This window comes from Papaver somniferum, chromosome 11 (genome assembly GCF_003573695.1).
Source record: "Papaver somniferum cultivar HN1 chromosome 11, ASM357369v1, whole genome shotgun sequence".
NCBI lineage: Eukaryota > Viridiplantae > Streptophyta > Magnoliopsida > Ranunculales > Papaveraceae > Papaver > Papaver somniferum.
In genome coordinates, this window is record NC_039368.1 from 80,031,909 (window position 1) to 80,052,844 (window position 20,936).

The 20,936-nt window shown below is 42.7% G+C and overlaps 1 protein-coding gene across 1 annotated transcript; it reads right to left on the reverse strand.

Annotated features, from left to right (window-relative positions):
* Positions 1 to 18,545: 18,545 nt before the first annotated feature.
* LOC113323300 (LOB domain-containing protein 1-like) lies at positions 18,546 to 19,536 on the reverse strand. Its single transcript, XM_026571588.1, has 2 exons — positions 19,264 to 19,536; positions 18,546 to 19,150 (listed from the first exon to the last, which is right to left on the reverse strand). Exons 1-2 carry the CDS (start codon positions 19,483 to 19,485, stop codon positions 18,716 to 18,718), a joined length of 657 nt encoding a protein of 218 aa, XP_026427373.1. The 5' UTR covers positions 19,486 to 19,536; the 3' UTR covers positions 18,546 to 18,715.
* Positions 19,537 to 20,936: the final 1,400 nt, after the last annotated feature.

Below are 20,936 nucleotides of genomic sequence, written 5' to 3' on the forward strand. Positions count from 1 at the left end.
AACTTCATTTTGCAGCAGTAAATTATAGCTTTTACCTGCACTTGAGAACTATTGTGACTAAATTAATTAAGGGAATTTTAATAAAATGCCACACTTTGGTTTTCCGGTTTAATAAAATGCTACCGTTTTTTTTCAGAATTTATAAAATGCCATACATGTTAAGTTTTCTGTTAAGGCCCACTTGATTAGTCAACTGTCATTGAAAAAGTCCAAAACATGTGGCATCATTACCAAACTAACCTTCTCAATTTCCTGACAATCTATGGCTGCACAGGACCGACCGACCTGTTGAGTCGAACCAATAAACCGACTATATTATTAACCGTTGATCTGATAAAATTTTCTAATCCTAGCCCTCTATTTCATCACACATATAATAACTTAACCCTAACCTAAGAGACACTCATTTCATCTTCTCTTCTCGCCTCTCTTTTCCTTTTTTCCTTCTTCTTCTTACAGTCACGACCACCACCAGAGTCACCATTTTCTTTTTCTCTTTCACTGATTACTTCAATTTGTTTGGGAAAGGGGTAAAGCTGTTCCTAATCGGATTTTTTTGGGAAAAAATGGGGAAGATGTTGTTAAGGTTTATTACATAAGGGATTTGAATTGGAAGGCTGTAAAATCAGAAAGAGGGGTTTCATGATTTCCTGTTAATGACTAAATTAATTGTGATTTTTAATTTTTTTATAAGAAAATTTATAAGTGAAATAGATTTGTTTGATTGTTGGATTTGTGTGAATTGTGAAGTTTCAGATCGAGAATTCGTGAAGTTTCAGATCGAGAATTTGTGAAGGATTGAGTTTTTGCAGATTGAATTGCCATGGAGGTTTTAGAATTAGGAAGAAGAGAGAAATATTGGTTGGATTTGTTTGAGCAGGAGATGAAGAATTGATGTGGGTCTGTAATGAAATTTCTGTTGCTCATATAAGAACATGGGTTTGATACATGATATTGAATCTAAGATGAAGACAGAGGAAATTTGTGGTTTAAATTGATTTGTTTGTGGCAGTCGAAATAAATGGGTACTTGAGATGAAATTGAGAAGATGGTGGTGCTAGGATTTTGAGGTTGTTTGGCCTAGTGGATGTTGCAGCTGCAGTTTGTATTGAGTCTGTAGTTGAGAGAGATGTTGAGATTCAGTAAACAATGAAGAAGAACTGGGATAGATGAATGCCTAGGTTTTAGGTACAAATTGCAGCTGCTGTTGTTGCAGCGATTGAGAGAAGTTGGAGATGAAATGTTTGAGTTACTGCTGTAGAAATAATGTGTTGATGCTCATAGTGTTGCAATGATGGAGAGATGTGTTGTAGCCTATGTATGACAGATAAGTATAGATTTGCTTTCGAGATGACAAGGAAGTGAAATTGGTGGAAGAATAGAATTTGCAGAGTTGTAAATGATGATGTTGCACTAAGGTGTTGTTAGTGACAGTGAGCTGAGAATGGCGTTGGATTTACAGAGAAATAGTGTGATGCAGGTGGTGATGCAAGGAATAGGCTGCAATGCTGAGAGATAGCAGTTGCAGAAGCTACATGCAAAGTTCAAAAGAATTTGAGTAGCAAGAATACATATGCTGGTGAACGCAGGTGCTATACTGGCTTACTGAAGCACCACTATGGTGCAACATCAAATTAGGCGGTGCAATGTTGACTATGGGATTTCACAGCCGATTTCAGTTTGATTCAACTCGGTATTGAGTCACAAGTTAACTCTCTCTACTCAATCACTTGTTAACTCGTCCTAGTTAAATGATTCAGGGGCTTGAATGTCATTTTATATGGGTAATTTAATGACAGTATGCACTAACGTCAATTAATCGTTTTCTCAAAAAAAAAAAACAGGATGGAAATAATCAAATGTGTGGCATTAAATAAATTTTGAAAAAAACAGTGGCAATTTCTTAAACATGAAATTGGAAGTGTGTCACTTTATTAAAATCCCCAATTTTTTTCTTTTGCAACATATATATATATACATTAAAGATGTGACTATACAGTGTAACAATAGGTAGATTTCCTTGTAGACAAGGTAACGACACATATGCAAATGCAACGTTACGAGGTTGTCTAACGACATACAACGGTACATACTCATCTGAGGCGTACGCAACACCCGTCCGTGATCACGGTATAGGGATCTCTAATATGTGGACGCTCTTATAGGCAGCAGCAAATTACTGTCCCCGAAGGAAAAACAGTAAATTTCATTATTCAAACGAAAATGTAAAGTAAACTACTTTGGCATAATTAATTAAGCCGTGCTTACACATGGGTCAACAACTTAATTAGGAATAGGTTACGTTAGTTTAAAGGATGATGGGATACCATTTTCATGTCTCCTTGTCGGAACAACAACCGAGCATAATTCCTCACCCAAATATTTAAACAAAGCCCTTTAAAGAGTTCATACTTGCATTATACTCTTTACTATTTTCCTGTGGTTTTATGATGGGCAGCGATTTGGTGTCACTCGTTCTCAATTGTGAGGTTTTAAAAAGAGTACCAAGGAAAAACCAAATGTGAACAATGAAATGCCTTAAATTCTATAGTCTTGCTTAGCTGCGACATCACCACTATATTTGACATATGTAATACGATCGATCATTGATGTGTCCGGATATTTTTCGTAGCGGTCTTCTCTTTGGTTATTAGCATCGATTCCATTTTAAGTTTTTATGGTTATAATGGTTAATTGTGGCCTAATATCAATTAACAGTTCATTATCGTCAATTCAAATATGATCATCATAGACTGAATTACAAATCTCTTTTCCCCCCGCTACAAATCTGTTACAAGACAGCGTAACATATTTACTTCGTGTCTCTAATATATGGAAGTCGTTCTACACAGACTTCGTAAATAGACAATGCAAAGAAAAAAAAAACGCACTCTCACATGAAGGTGGATCCCGCCCCTTAGGAATTTGGTGGTGGTCATTTTTCGGCGAAGACGTGTGAGAGGATGATTTTTACGTACTCTCTCAGTCTTCTATATATAGGCGGACAGGTGAAATTCTCTTAGAATAAGACAGTTTTTGATTTTTATAAAAAAAATTTATGTTCCCTGATTTACCCTCATCAATTCCAATATATTTATCTAGGAAATATGGAAAATATCAATTTATTACTCCCTCCTTACCTATTATATAGGCGGAGTTTATATTTTTTTTAGTACCATTAGATAGGCGAAGCTCCACTCCCAAAGTTGTTTTCTCCACATACACCCCTATTAATGATGCATGGGTATCGTACAATCTAGTTTTACATGTGAGATAGAGATATATAAAATAATATTTGTATTGGAACAAGGTAAGGATAAATTTGGAAAGTAGAAGGAAATTTATGAAAACTAAACATTTTCTTATTCTAAGAGAATACTATTTCTCCGCCTATATAATAGGTACGGAGGGAGTAAGAGTTTTTATCCATTGGAAAATATAATTGTTCTTTGGAATTACTAAAGGCATTAACTAAGTTTGTTAATATCATGTTCTTTAATTAGGGTAAATATGGACGAAAACACATTGGAATTGGTTTTATGCCTATTTATATGGACTAAATCTTTTTTTAGTTACTCCGCCTTTATAATGGGTGTGTACACATATATCTCACTATCAGACACGTGTATATAAAGAGGTACGTGGAAAGCATGCAGGCCAAAAACATCAAAACATGATGGGTCACGAAACACCAAATAAAGTCCGAGGAGTTACTTTATCTCATCCCCAAAAGAGAAGCCAAGATCAACGGTGGAGAGATAGTTAGCTGACACGGACTGACAGGGGCAGAAGACACTTGTCTGACACGAGCAGACCCCTCAACTACCCACATTACACACTCCGAGCAGTGTACGTGTCGACCAACCTGTGGAACGAGCGAGGATGCCTCTGCGGGATCAAGGAGGAAACGCAGACCTCCGCGCGATGGACGCAAGGACACAAGAAGATAAGGTTCCAACGGTCTTCAGAGATGGGTCCCACGTTCTAACCTTATAAATACCCAATCTCCACCAAGAGGAAAGGGGATCGAAAACATCAGGAAGGGAAGGAGAGAGAGAGAGAGAAATAGCAAAGGTAAGTTAATCCCTGAGAGGAGAGAAACATGTAAACCCCAAAAATCATTCAACTATTCGTGTAACCGTGAAGAACATAGTAGAACAGCAAATCCCGTGGATGTAGGCCTTAGTGACGAACCACGTAAACCATGGTCTTATTTACATTTCAGCACTTTACATCCGTTTGGCTCCGCACGTGTTTGCTTAGATGTTTTGTTTTCCTTAATACTTATATCCCATGCACAAACGCCACGCCTGGAGTGGTTGGATGAGGCCATGATAAACCCGAAGGTTTTTAGCCAATGAATCAACACCAGGGTACCATCATCATAATCTCCGTAGATGTTAAAGATTGATTGTGAGCGTTCGGACACGCGCGTGGTTCGTGTGCCCACAATTTGGCGCTAGAAACAGGGACTTCGTCCCGGTAAAAGATTTATCTTGTCCTGTGATTTCATTTTAATTTGGCATATGATTGCTCTGAATTTATCAGCTCGAACCATATAGATCATTCGTCAACTGTATTAAGTTCAAAAACCCACCTTTGGTCTTCGATGAGAGTTATTGTTCTAAGCGGGTTATTGTTCTAATCCATCGGATTTACAATTTTCGTAGTTTTTATACTAAGGATCGCTTTTAATAAAACTCTAACCCGTAGTTTATAGCCTGCGGGTATTAATTCCCTCTTGAAAAATTGTATTTCGCCAACTAACCCGCTTCACGCGGATATTCCCGTTTCTGTTGTTTGAAATAACTTATGCAGAGAGAACGTGTTGCGAGTAAAGAGGGCAAGTTTATGCGAGATTTCAGTATCAACAAAAGGGCACGTGATGGAAAAGACGCAGGAAGCAGGAAAATCCAAAGCTTTGTCAAAAGAAACGCACAGGACAACCCCGATCATCACCCGAAGCAAGCAGAAAGGAGATAAAGCTAAAGTGACCAATCGAAGGCAAGATACTGCAGAAATCACTTCACCCATGAACGCTAATTCAGTTGCAGCGGCGGCTCTCATAACAGCAACGATAAAGTACGGGGAGGCTGCGGTAGTTCCGAAGGCTGCGGAGGCTAGCAATACCTTCGCCATGAGTCAACTTAATCAACCAAGAGAAAGGGTGGATGAATCCAGAACATTCCAACCCGCTCACCTGCTAACCTTTGGATCTAACAAATAATCAGAATCAAACCTACCGGCGGCTTGGCACCGCAGAGGGGCGCTCACTCCAATTTGGAAACACCAGCAACCGAAGCTGAACCCCTGCCACCTTTAGTACAGACCATGGAGGAGGGCGGCACCACGGCTGTAGCGGCACGCGCTGGGACTCCCAATCAGGGGTCCAACCAATCACACCGACTAATGGCTGAGCTTGAGGAACTGAGGAAGAACCAGCAGGTTTACGCAGAAGCTGTAGCTCTGTTGGCCAGAGAAAATCAAGATTTAAAGGAGCGGATTGCTCTAAGCACGAAGACCAGCCAACAACTTGATGAAGCAAGCTCCAAAGCACCAGAGCCAAACCAAGACTGTAGAGTCGTCCTAGCGGCTAATGAAGACGCGACAAGGAGACGTAGCGTATCCGACCCGGATTATGACGATGGAGAGTCAGACGGTGATGAGCTGAAGAATTTAGAGCACCAACGCGCAATGGAGGAACTACGAGATGAGATGATGGCAGAGATCAGGCAATTAAAAAATAAACAAGGTGGGGGAAGGTTAGAAGAGGTCATGAGAGAAGCTAACTCCACGCCCTAACGCATCGCTTGGCCAACACCCCTATTCCACTGAAATGCCCTGTCCCGACGTTCGAATGCTATGATGGATCCAGCGACCCTGCTGCACATGTTCGGTACTACAACCGTGTCTTAGCTAGATGGGGTCAGAACGACGCCGTACTCTGTAGATACTTCCCGTCAAGCTTGAAGGGATCGGCGTTATCATGGTTTGATAATCTGCCACCAAACTCCATCCACTCATACGACCAACTCGCAGAGAAATTCTTAAGAACATACATGTACAACAAGACTGTAAACACCGGGATGGATAAGCTCTTTTCACTAGCAATTGGCTACAAGGAAACCACGAGGGAGTACACAAACAGATGGCATAAGATCTGCCAAGCCATAGGGAGCGTGGACCCAGTGGTAAGCATCAACTGCTGGGGCTTAGACCGAATGAGTCCCCTATTTGTTGAAATTCACGGGAGCGTGCCCAAGACAGAAGGAGATCTCCGAATAATTATCGAGAAGCACGCTCGACTTGAAGAAATTCAACGGGAAAACCCGAGGGCATATCCGCAGAGGTCTCACCGCACCAATTCAGCGGAACAAACCAATGGGGCCAAAAGGGGTTGCTCAGAGAGAGACCTCACGAAGATAGGAAGGAACGGAGGGTGAACGAAGAACAGGCGACCGAAAATTCGAAGATCAAGTTTACACGAAACTCAACGCTAGCTATGCTCGTATCCTACGAGAATCAAAGGGAGGGAAAACTTAGAGTGGCCATGGTCTAAGGGAAAGCAGCCCCCAGATCCGAGAAGTCTAAAGATTACTGTGAGTATCACTGTTTCAACGGACACCAGACCGAAAAATGCAAGAACCTTAAAATAATGATCCAAAAATTAATTGATGCGGGAGAGCTCAAACATTACATACGAAAGGAGGTTACCGAGGACAGATCCAAACGAACCAAACCAGTCCAACTTCCGGAAGAAAACCGAACAATCAACACCATCTCGTGTTCCGAAGCCACAGGACCCTCACTCACAGCGCAGATTGGAAAAAGGTTACGGAAGCAATTCGAAGACCGCTGCGAGTTATATAAGGTCGATGGGATAGCGGTGGACGAACACGAAGAATGGATGGAATCTCCTCATCTTCGATGCCGAGGATATCGAAGAAGATATGGAAGACCATAACGATCCCTTGGTCCTAACATTACCAGTAGCTGGATGTAACCTCAAAAAGATCCTCATAGACGGGGGAAGCTCTGTAAATGTCCTATTCTATGATGCATTCAAACGGATGAAGCTCCATGATGAACAGTTGATGACCTCTTATCACACCATCTACGGATTCAATGGAGCAGCCACGAAGCCCTTGGGAGACATCGTGTTACAGGTTAACGCAGGGCCCATGAAACTGGATACCCGATTCAGTGTGGTGGACACCCCTTCCCCCTACAACGCCATTATTGGACGACAATGGGTACACAAGCTCAAAGGAGTTGCGGCAACATACCACCAATACCTCAGATTTCCAACACCTGAGGGAATAATGGAGATCAAGGGAGATCGAATCGCTACGCGAGAGTGCCAGGCCACTCAGGATCATATCAACAATGAGCAAGAAGAGCAGCGAAAAATCCGAAGAGTAAAAATCAAGAAACCGCGAAAGAAAGCCGTAGACCTATTCCTTAAGGAAACTACAGGAAAGGCTTGACGAAAGATGGTAATGTCCAAGGCTCGGAAACAAGTACCTCAACAACCAGCGAAGAACAGAAACACGCTAAATAGCAATTAAAGAGCGCCCCAGTCCTCGGAAACCCGAAGCCTGTGTTCACACCAGTAGAACCCGTAAAGGAAATCAACATAGGAACGGAAGAAGACCCGAAGATGGTCAAAATTGGGACCATCATGGACGAAGGAAGAGAACATTCCTTAACCAAATTACTTAAGGAATATGCGGATGTGTTCGCCTGGAAGTTAGGAGATATGCCGGGGATTGACCCAAAAGTAATCCAACATGAACTACGCATCAAACCGGGCACCCCCGTTCAGGCAGAAAATACGAAAAGTGGCTCCAGAATATCATGAGGCGGTAGAAACAGAACAGAACTTCGGAAGCTACTAGATGCAGGATTTATCAAGGAAGTCAAACCCTACCTGGATCTCCAACATGGTCATTGTTCCTAAGAAAAATGGAGGGGTTAGAATATGCATCGACTTTACTAATCTCAACAAGGCATGTCCAAAGGACAGCTATCCCCTGCCGAGCATAGATCAACTGGTTGAAGCAGTTGAAGGGTACGAAGAGCTGTCATTCATGGACGGATATTCTGGTTACAACCAAGTAGCCCTGGCAGAAGAAGATCAGCCACACACAGCGTTCTATACCCCACATGGCCTTTATTGCTATACCAGAATGCCTTTCGGGCTCCGAAACGCAGGGGCAACATACCAAAGGATGGTCGATGCTATCTTCAAGCCATGGATTGGAGGAACCCTAGAAGTCTACGTGGACGACATGCTCGTCAAAAGCAAGCTGCGTAAAAATCACCACCAGGACCTGAGGAATATCTTCGAAGCAATGAGACAGCATCACATGAAAGTGAATCCGGAGAAATGTACTTTCGGTGTCACCTCGGGGAAGTTCCTCGGGTATCTGGTGACGAAAAGGGGCATCGAGGTAGACCCAGCTAAGATTCAAGCCATAGTAGAGATGCCGTCCCAAAGAATCTGAAGGAAGTGCAGAAGCTCAATGGGTCCATAGCAGCGTTGGGCAGATTTATTGCACGGTCTTCGGACAAATGCAAACATTTCTTCAATATTCTTAAAAAAGGGAGCAGGTTCGAATGGACCGCTGAATGCGAGGAAGCATTCCAAAAAATCAAAGAACATCTAGCTTCAATCCCATCCTGCAGAAGCCAGACCCTGATGAAGTTTTGGCACTGTACATAGCAGCAACAGAGGACGCAGTCAGCGCGGTATTAGTCAAAACCAATACAAAGGTAGAACAGCCTATCTATTACGTCAGCAAGACACTCAATTCCGCGGAAAGAAATTATACTAAGATTGAACAACTCATCCTCGCACTGGTATGGGCTACCCAAAAACTGAGAACCTACTTCCTAACTCACCTCGTCAGGGTACCATGCAAAGCACCATTGGAAGCAGTCCTCAAAAGCACGGGAAAAGTGGGCCGAATAGCCAAATGGAACACCCATCTGGACCAATTCAACATCATTCATGAAATTCAACATTCTCAGAAGTCCCAAGTTGGCAGATTTCTTAGCAGACCTCCCCTAGACAACGACGAAGAGATTAAGGGAATACCAGAAGCCGAGGAAGAAATCAAGGATCCAATGGATATCCTCGAACCTGCGAGTCATAGACAATGGGAAGTCTTTGTCGACGGATCTAAAAATAAGGAAGGAGCAGGAATAGGTATTGTCATTATCACCCCAACTGGAGAAAGGATTATACAGGCACTTAGATTGGAATTCAAAGAGCATACCAATAACATTGTTGAATACGAAGCTGTCGTACATGCCCTACGTATAATAATAGAGATGGGGGTAACCGATGTAAGGCTGACAAGTGATTCGCAGCTTGTCATACGGCAAATTGGGCTCGAGTATAATGTGTACGATGACACCTTTCAGCTTACATGGCCTTGGTCCAAACATTGGCATCACAAATCCCGAACATTAAGTTCCGGCACTTATGCAGAAGGGACCTCAGGCACGCGGATGCCCTAGCATATATATCATCCATGCTGAGGGATAAAAATGCCGAAGGTATTAAAATAGCAAGGGTATACGAGCCTTCGATTGCATCTCAATTCTCCTTCGCTACCAATCAAGATGTGATGGAAGAAAATATCGAAGACCAGGTAGGAGAAGACATCCATAATGACTTTGATGAAGAGACATCCTGTCAAGAGCAAATCAAGACGAAGACTTCAGCAACGAAGATGACTGGAGGGTGACAATACATGCCTTTCTCGAAAAAGGAAGCTTACCTGCGGATCGGAAACAGCTAGGAAGATGCTCTCCAAAGTGGGAAGATATGATCTTCGGGAGGGGTCCTGTATAGAAATCCTTCCTTGGACCATTACTACGCTGCTTGTCCCGGAAAGAGGGGCATCGAATTCTAAATGATATCCATTATGGTGACGCGGGGAATCATAGCGGCATGAGATCACTAGCTGACAAGGCAAAAACGCAAGGATATTACTGGCCGACCATGATACAAGATGCCGCGAGGATGTCCCGACGATGTGAAGAATGTCAGCGCTTCGCGAAAAAATCCACGCGCCGGCAACAATGTTAAACTCTGTCGATAGCCCGTGGCCATTTGCAAAATGGGGCGTAGACATCGTCGGGCCTTTCATCGAAGGATCAGGGAAGAGACGATTTTTGATAGTAGCCACGGACTACTTCAGTAAATGGGTGGAGGCTAAGGCCTTGGCCAGGATCAGAGACGCGGATGTGTTCACTTTCATATTCCAGAACATCATTTGCAGATTTGGTATACCTGCGAAATTGTATCTGATAACGGCAAGCAATTACAGGGAAAAAATATAGACATGCTCTTCGACACCTTCAAAATAAGAAAGAACAAGTCCACCCCCTTATACCCTCAAAGCAACGGACAAGCGGAAGCTACCAACAAGACCCTCGCCCTTATACTCAAAAAACAATTAGACGAGCATAAGGGAAGATGGTGCGAACAACTGCACAATGTCTTATGGGCATACAGGACAACACGAAGATCCGCTACCGGGGAATCCCCGTTTCTTCTAACTTATGGAGCTGAAGCAGTCATACCTACGGAAATCCTCATGCCAACCACGAAGACCGAAGCTTGGGAGAAAAACCTCACAACAGATATGATGTTAGAAAGGTTGGACGACTTGGAAGGAAGAAGGGAAGTAGCATTGCAAAAGATGGAAAATTATCAACGAAGACTAGCAAGGGAGTACAACAAAAAGGTAAAGCTACGGAATTTTGTAGAGGGACAGTATGTGTTGAGAACAATCCCACGGTATCAGCAAGAAAAGAAATGGGGAAAGTTAGCACCTACATGGGGAGGACCTTTTATGATCCACGACATTGCGGGTAACGGTTCCTACTACCTTCGTAATCTAAAAGGCGAGGTCCTCCGGCATCCTTGGAATGCTAAATGGCTCAAACCATACTTCCCATAGAAGCAACGCAGATTTGAATCTGCTTGGAGTGTACCAGAAGAAGAAGGGAGCCTGACCGCTCCACATGTTTCTATCTCTGGAAGAGGAATTGCAGACCTCAACTTATCAATCAAACAAGCTTTCAAATTATCAAGTCAGTGGAATCTACCTACAATATTGGGGAAAGTAGTTAATCTACAATCTCTCAGGGCTCCCCCATCAGTGTCCATAAGTGTAGGACCAGGGGGAAGGCACCCAGCAGAAAGAGATACCCAACCAATCTTAAGGCAACGGGTCGACGGAATGGGTGCGTAAATATTTTAATCCCATATCCTAGAACGTTGCCCCGGCCCCCACCGTCTGGGAATCCTCTGGCCCAGGATTCGCCAGCGGGGTGACAGGTCTCAAGACGATCACGAAGGTACCTTCCTTCAGTATCGCACTCAAAAACTTAAAAACTTTTGTTTTGATTTTTCACAAATACTTAAAATAAAACAAAACAACATTGTAGGTATATCAAGAGAGGATTCATTTCATAAAGGGTGATTACAAGAAGTGAAAGGCCAAAGTCAAGGATACACAATCAAAAAATTCCTTTTACAGGATCATCAGCAAAAAATCCTTGTTACATGATTACAAAAAGTATAATGATGCCGCGGATCCTACAAAACGCTGCGATCTCTCTACCTAGTGGCGGCCCCATCGGCAGGATTATTCCGAAGACTTGATGGGACGCTCCCACCAGAAGAGGGGCCCGAGGAGCTGGGCAAGGCAGAAGGAACGGGACGACGAGGATAGTTCTTCACGAGACCATGTTCATTCCTTAGGCCAAGTTCTATCCTCTCCAGCATCTTGTTCGTCTCCTCAGCCAATTGACAACGAGCCTTGTGTTTAATAACTGTTGTCCGCTGTTGGGCTTGGGATAATAACGAAGATAGCCGATTCACTTCTAGAAGCAGCACCAACGGCCTCCTCGCGGGTTGCTGCTAAATTCTTGAAGTGATTGGTCTGTTCTTCCTGCTGCGCTAAGGAAGATTGAGCCTTTTCAAGTTTTTCATTTGTGACGCGAAGGCGTCCCTCGAGCTCTGAAAAAGACAACACCACGGAGTTAGCGTAGAAAAAACAAGGTCACACTCGATGAAATGGGATTATACCTTCGACACAAGCCGAAGCCTCTTCATACTCATTAACAACCGCATCTCGCGCTTCATCAAGATGATCATATTCCGCGGATAATTTCTTATAGTCTAGTTGAAGGTTGGTGAGAGTAAATTGACAGGCATCTAATTCTACCTGCTTCATCGAGTCCATATGACGAAGGTGGTCGACCTCTTTATTTATCTCTGAGACCCCTTTGCTGAGTCTGTACATGCACACTTCGATTCCTCTCAGACTCAGCATGACGAGCTACGTCGGACGAGACGCGGAAAGAGCATTGCTGAGAGCGTAGACTTCAGCACGAGCATCATCTCTTTCTCTGGCAAGACAGAGCATATTATCCTGGACCCCTGAAAGAGGAATGGATCGAGCCGTCTGTAATTCTTCTTCCAACCGCTGAATCCTAGATTCCAACAAGGAAGTACGCTCACGGGCTTCCCGCAGATATCACGGGTCCACAGCAGTGTGCCATTAAATAAAGCACGATCATGGTTGTACAGATTTTGCATGTCGACCATCTGAACATGCCGCGCGCGCCATACCTCAGCCCGAGCATCCCATTTCTTAGCTTCACTCTTAATTTTCTCAACCAAATCTCTAATACGAGATTTTTGCCGAACTCTTTCGTTTCGAAGCCATATCAGCTCGGGGACGCCACCCACTGGAGATAGGGTGGGGAGACTCAGACAGAACAACTAAGAGATAAAAGAATGACGACATACGGCGAGGGAAAAGAACCAAACCTGTGAAAGTGGAAACTTGGCTACGAGTTTGCTCTAACTCAGCGCGCACTGCAACAAGTTCTGAACGAAGATCAGCCTCTGCTTCACCCAGCTTTTCTTTCTCCTTAAGGCTTTTCTTCAGCTCTTCATTTCCACCTCAGCCGCAGATAATTCCTTTTCTCGATGACGAAGCTTAGCCTCGAGCTTCAGAGATTTCGCTTTGAAGAACTGATACAGCACGTGGTTACAATGCTCGCTCCTCATCATCTACACATCAAGATGACAAAACATTATTTCACCGAAGCGTCTGATCGTCACGTAGAAGTGTGTACGAAAATTTACCTCAAGCACACGCTGCTGCGGAAAGCCATATTGATACCCGTCGGCGATGGCCATCATATCGGCAACGGAAGTAGGAGGCTCCGGCACGAGGGTAGCTTCGGGAACAGTCAACCTTTTTCCCCAGGCTTCAGACACCTGCGCCTTTGAAGACATCTCCATCATGCGACGGGTATACGCGGTGATTCCTTTTCCCCAGCAACCACAGGAGCGGGATGAGAGACAAACAGAAGATTCTTTTCCTTAAACCAATCCATGATGGCGTCCTCACCCTCAGACGTCGGCGACTGGGGAAGACTATCGGCGGGCGCGTCAACGACAGATTTTCCTTCTCTGACTCGACCCCCTCAGCATGCTCCTCCGCGCCTACATGCACAGCAGGCTCCTCCGCACCAACATCTTCTACAGTAGCATCCCCATTACCATCACCACCAAGAACATCCCAATCATCATTGGGGGAAAGTAAAGAGAAGTCCTCGGGAAAATCGAGGGCTTCGTCAAAGAACTCCCCCGTGGAATACATCCGATCAAAAGAAAATTCTTGAGAAGTGGGAAGGGTATCCGCGACATCACCAGCAGGGACGGAAACATCCCCGATGACAACGTCATCAGCCACACACTTTGTTCCTTCCTTCATCACCAGCGTGACCAGCGAAGACCTCTTCTCCGACATTGATAGGGGAGGTACCAGTACGTTCCTCCCCATCTGTAATCTCGTCCTCAGCAAACTCTTCGTTCACTGGACTAGTAACTTCTTCTTGGGCCTCAACCTCGCCCATCACCGTAGTAGAAGACTGCTTCGGCCTAATCTTTTTCTTCTTCAATACCTGAAACCAACACCACAAAAAGAATTATTTTTCCCGTCTGATGGAAGTTCTAAAAAAGAAGCGCAGCTAGAATCTGCGTACCTGAGCAGCTGAGATATTCTTCGGTGGGAGTATAGCACCGGAACCATCCTCCTCGTCTCCCTCTACGACGTCCAGGGCATAAGGAAAATTCATGCCCGCAAAGTTCAGACGCCAGGGGCAGAAATCTCCATAGCGAACAGGAGGAGATTCGCGCGGCTTACTATTCTCGGTAGGCCGCCAACCGCGGGGACCGGAATCCAACCGTAAGCCCACGGACCAACTATCTCGATAACGGTGGCGTGCCACTCGTAGTCATGATCGCGCTTGATCCTCTCTCGCGCGGGGAAGAGTTTCCGACGACTGGACGCCTCCGTGCCAGGAACATACTTCAGCTTGGCATCGCTGACCTCATTTAACAGACGAATCTCGCCTCGAGGAGCAGGGAGATTCCGAAGGCTGACACTCCACGGCTTGCGATTCCTACTATTGACGTAATCCCCAAGGAGTTATTGAAATTCTCAGGAGTATACCATTCCTTCTCCATGGGATTGGGACGTAACAAGTCATCGACGTTTCCCCCTTACTCCGCAGATAGCATTCCTTCAGGGCGCGGAGATAATTCCCCGATAGTTGGGATACGGAATATGAGTATTGGTGGAAGAACCCTCACGACTAGCGAGCACGTCGTAGTAGAAGGAATCACCGATTTGTACAACGGCAGCATCAGACCAGCCTCGAATGCCCCAACCGTCGTTAACAAATGAAATCATCGAATTCGTACTTGGAGATAAGCTCATACGTAATATCATCCTCAGGGGCATAGAAACGAACCCCGAAGGCTTGAAGCTCATGCTTTTCCTTGAATATTTCAAGATCGATATGCTTGAAGGTTACTTTTTTCCTGCTAACAGAGACACTGCGTATCAAGGGAGCAGCCTCATCCTCCTCGGCGGGGCCGGATGAACTAACGAACGCTTCCGAAGCTTTTCTCTTCACGGGGGGATTCTTTGAAGATTCAACCCTAGGAGCTACGCCTTCGTATTCTTCCCTTTAAAAGTTGGAGAAGACCGTAGATGATGCTCGGGCACTAACGAACGTAGAGGAGGAATGTCAAAAGCAACAGCGCGGGGCGGAGCCTGCGTACTCCTAGTATCATCACGAGGACGAGCCACTGAGCGATCAAAGACTCTTCGAGAACCAGACGGAATTATCGGGGAATATCTTCCCTAGAGGACGAGGCTTTCGCTCCAGAAGAAACTCGACTCCGACGAACATCATCTTGAGACTCTCGACGCGGAAGAGATCTCGATAACCCAGAATCAGGAGTCTGATAAGTAGGCCGCGGACGGTCAGACATGGCTGCGGAAAGAATAAAATCAAGAACAAGTTATCACCAAAATCAAAAAACACATCCATAGCAATACAACCACGATAACGTAGCAACCCTAAAAGTAGTATACATGCTCAATATTTCACCCTCGAAGTAATGGCTTCCTTAATTTAAGACGAAGAACAGGGGCAAACTAGTATGCAAGCATCAGAAGAAGTTCTTCATCACAAACAAGGAACAACAGTAGCAGAAAATTCACAAGTCAACACAGCATAAAACGGTGGAAATAAAGAAAAGGAAAACTTACCGGCAAAAACAGCAGTAGAAGAAACAAACAGGAGAAGCGGGCGTGGTTAATGCTAAGGTGGAGAGAATTTAAGATCACAGGTGCAATGAAGACTGACAAAAAATTCAAAATCACAAGTGCAATGAAGACTGACAGAGAATTTAAGGTCACAGGTTCAATGAAGACAGACAGAAAATTTAAAGGAAGAATGAAAACTGAGAGAGTGTTTAGGAAGAATGAAATTAAATTTTCTTTCTATCCTTAAAATACCCGAAAGAAAGAGAAGGAAATTAAGGGAGGAATGGGAAAACGTGCCCGTTACATAAGCAGTTAATGCACGAATAAAAGACGTGCCCGTTACATAAGCAGTTAATGCACGAATAAAAGACGTGCCCAAGTATCTAGGAGAAGTTATTAGGAGTGAGAAGAATATGCGATGATAGTTTTTCTTCAAGGCACCCATTAGTCATTCAAGCCCGAAGAAAAGGGGCAAATTGTGTACACATATATCTCACTATCAGACACGTGTATATAAAGAGGTACGTGGAAAGCATGCAGGCCAAAAACATCAAAACATGATGGGTCACGAAACACCAAATAAAGTCCGAGGAGTTACTTTATCTCATCCCCAAAAGAGAAGCCAAGATCAACGGTGGAGAGATAGTTAGCTGACACGGACTGACAGGGGCAGAAGACACTTGTCTGACACGAGCAGACCCCTCAACTACCCACATTAAACACTCCGAGCAGTGTACGTGTCGACCAACCTGTGGAACGAGCGAGGATGCCTCTGCGGGATCAAGGAGGAAACGCAGACCTCCGCGCGATGGACGCAAGGACACAAGAAGATAAGGTTCCAACGGTCTTCAGAGATGGGTCCCACGTTCTAACCTTATAAATACCCAATCTCCACCAAGAGGAAAGGGGATCGAAAACATCAGGAAGGGAAGGAGAGAGAGAGAGAGAGAAATAACAAAGGTAAGTTAATCCCTGAGAGGAGAGAAACATGTAAACCCCAAAAATCATTCAACTATTCGTGTAACCGTGAAGAACATAGTAGAACAACAAATCTCGTGGATGTAGGCCTTAGTGCCGAACCACGTAAACCATGGTCTTATTTACATTTCAGCACTTTACATTCGTTTGGCTCCGCACGTGTTTGCTTAGATGTTTTGTTTTCCTTAATACTTATATCCCATGCACAAACGCCACGCCTGGAGTGGTTGGATGAGGCCATGATAAACCCGAAGGTTTTGAGCCAATGAATCAACACCAGGGTACCATCATCATAATCTCCGTAGATGTTAAAGATTGATTGTGAGCGTTCGGACACGCGCGTGGTTCGTGTGCCCACAATGGGGACGGAAGAAGTAGTTTTTTGGTGCACTCTCTTAAGATGTTTTGATATATGAGTTCGTTCGGTCTCATAAAGTGGAGTGACGTAAATTCAATAAAAATGAAACCCATGTGAAAGAATATGAATAGAGAACGGGAAACTGCAGTATTTTGGCTATAAATATACTTACATACAGCTGACTATCTAGATTTATGCACGATATGAGTAGATTTGGAAACCCCACGGAGAGATAAAGAACAAGAGATTAACTTTTGTGTTATGTTTAGTCAAACATCATGCAAAAGCCTAAACAAAAAAAGAGAGCAAGAATTGAAGAATCATAAGATATAAGGCTACGGTTGAGGAGAGGTTGAGACGTTATAAAGAACTAACTAGCTTTACCTGACCCTTTTTTTCTTTCTTTTCATATTACTTCAAAGGAAGCAGCAGCAGCCATGACTCATGAGGTATCCCATCACCAAAATAATACTGCATAGTGCATTCCTTTTCTATCATTCATTTACCGACAATGTGTCGTCACCCCATTATTTGTAGTTACCTCAACCATCGTCCATGGTTCACCATGAAGATTCACATTCCGGTTTCAGCAATATTCTGTGATAGGAGCAGGATCAAAAGTTTAGGTGCGCTAAAATAACACTATAGGCTAAACACTAAATTTCTAGGAGGCTATTATCTTATTTCCTCAAAAATCATCGGAAATAAACTTTTTGAGTGATATTTATACATTCGGCCACCCCCAGTTCCATCGCTGACACTATTATACGTAATAAAGGGAAAATACCGCAAATTTTTGCTAACTGCAGATTTTCCCTGCATACAAACAAGGCCTCCTAAGTCACGTTATATAGCTTGCATTAGTATTATGTGCCTTTTGAATTTTGACAGGTACTTCTATTATATGGAGAAGCAGAAGCACCGCTCTTCAGCTTTTGGCTGCCAGCCAAGCACTCTTTGTGCCTATCATAATGACTCTGGGACAGAATATTGAACACATAATAGGACCGATCCACCTTTGTTAGACTAGACGTCCGTATAGGGGTTGATTTCATACGTACCTAAACATGACTACTGATTGTTCATGAGTTGAAAGTGAAGCCTCAAAGCTATTGTTTATGGGTTGAAACTTCAGGGTTTTTTCTTTCGGTTTTCAAAATGAACAAAAAAGTCATTATTCTTCGAAAAATAAGAAATCAGGGAGGGAAATACTAAAGAAAGTGAACGACAAAGAGATATAGCGTCTAGATATGGTTTGACAAATACGTTTAGCAATAGGCGCTAAATAATGTTATATCAGTGTCCTAACTGCGCTACAGCTTCGGTGTGAGCTTAGTTCGACTATGTTGCAAGGTCCTGCGCTACCAAGATACCCTCATATGGCACTCACCAGATTTGAAGTGGGTGACGAGTTAAAAGACTTTTTGTAAAAACATTTGGAGCCACTTGCGTATACCTGGATATGCCGCCAAATACTAAGACCCATATTAACTGATTAACAAATAGAGCAATAAATATGTTTATTCAATAAATATATATGTAAAACAGATGCTTATTCTACTCTTAATTTTCTCCTTCATACAAAAGTACAATTAGATTATGAGTTAATAATTAAGAGGAAATATACTTAATTCCTGAACCAGAATTTAGGGACAATAAAATTTTAATGCTATTGCTGAGTGAAGCTAATGATGTATATTCTTCTCCGTAGTTTTCAAACTAATCACCATAAAGATTCCCATTCTGAACCCAGATTCCCGTCGCCGGAGATTAACCCATCAAAACTGTTATCCGGAGATGAGGAATCAGTAGTAATGGTATTAAAAAGAAAATCATCAACATCTTGCTGCATTTGCAAAGACGATAACGATGAAGTAGGCGATATGTTACTGGTTGTGGGTTGTTGTTGTTGCTGCTGCTGCTGATATTGAGAATGTTGTTTCATTTCCATGCAAAGTAGGCCTACTATGTGAGCTTGTTGACACCGCATATTAACAACCTCTGCTTGAGATTTTGCTAATTGAGCTTGAAGATCACTCACTTGTTTATGAAGTTGACAAATTGTTCCGGCGCAACCGTAAACCGGATCTCTTATTCTCGAATTTGCTTCATAAACCATACTACTGACTGCATCAACTCTTTGGGATTCAGGGAGTTCCTGATAATAAAAATCAAAACCAAAGTTAAAATTAAGGAAAAAGCTAAAGTAATTATCTATATTTAATCACAATTTGACTAATTCTAATTAGAGATATCATTTTAGATCATTACCTGCAGCATTTTGATGATATTGCTAGCACCAAAAACTCTATGAGCAGTAGTAAACTTTAAGGGTTCAGCTGGTGGAAAATAAGGAGCTAGTACACATTTTTCGACGCATCTCCGGCGAAGGATTTTACAGGCGGCACAAGGACTTACTATTACTTGAGGTGGAGATGGAGGTGAAGAATTGGAGATGGTGGTGGCAATGGAGGTCTCAGTTGATGAACCCATTCTAACAATGAAAAGTGCGGAGAGTTCTTCTTTTTCAGAGAGACTTTTAGAGTGGGGATGATTGGGGTTTTGGTTTGTGGAGGGAGTGAGCATCTTTATAGGAGGGTTTCCCATGGAGTACAGAATTGAGATTTAAAATGACATCATAGTGATGTCAGAATTGAACCTTGTTATTACTTATTAGTAATCATGACTCATTATTATGTACGGGGTTGTAATTTGGAGTTCTCTGTTTGGCGGATGGTTTGACGCATTGGGTGATATGATGCCGTATCAGCTATTCGTATATGTATGCATTGTTACTGGATCATTCATTTATACGTATTCTTTTTATTATTCCCTGTGTTTTAAAAAGATAAGTATGTTTTATGTGTAAATTGTGCATGAAATAAATCTATCTTTTTAAAACAGAGATGATAATTGTGTTGTCCAATGCGTCCTCAATAGACCGATACATATTTTTACCTTAGTGAAACAAGTTTGTATTTTTTCGGTAAAAATGGTTAAATTATCGGATATTAATAATTATGTTTAGGAGAATGTAAAGTCCGCCAACAATCTAATTACCGGAAAGAAGAACTTAAACCAGATCACCACATGTTAAAACCAAACAAGTATACTCAAATTTAAACAAGTATACTCAAATTTAAACAAGAAGAACTTCTAATATATTCAAATTTTCTTATAAAAAAAACAAAAAAGAAAAAACAAGTATACTCGAGTGTGCTGGCTTTAATTTATTAGGCACACAATGATGTTCACATCAAGAATCTGCTCCAACCAAACAAGTCCTTATCTCTCATTTTAATTGATTTTTAGTGATATAGATGTGCCTTTTAGTTTTCAAGAAAGAAAAAACACAAATATTAAAAGACACATAATCGCTTTTGAAGATAATTTGTTCAAAGACCTAATCCTTGACCAATTATATAGTGGAAGTTGTTTTCTACAAAAATCAGTTGGTTTAATAAGCGCATTAATACTTCGAAAGAGGTAGTAGGTTAGTACATGAACATTCCTTTGAAGTCCAAAAAGGCTAGTAATACAGTCCATTTTTTTGATTAACTTATCGAAAACATTTGAATATATAGACACATCCTCTTGGATTGACTAAGTGTCAACATGTTAGTGTGGCCGTGGAAAATTACTTTATGTTTCAAATGTTAAGTGCACAAAATTGCTTTTTTTATGGATTAGTCACACTCACATAGTGATTTTTCTACAAATTTTGGGTAAGGGCGTAACCATAATAGTGATTTTTCTACAAATTTAGATGTCACGGTTAGGCCTGTCAATGGATACCGATTTTTCGCTAGCCGATACTGATAATCCGTTAGCCGTTACCGCTAACGTCCGACATAGCGGTAAACGGATGTCCGATACCGATAAGCTAACGGATAATCCCTTCTTAACGTAACGGTAGTGGAACCGTGCATTTCCGTTAGGTTTAG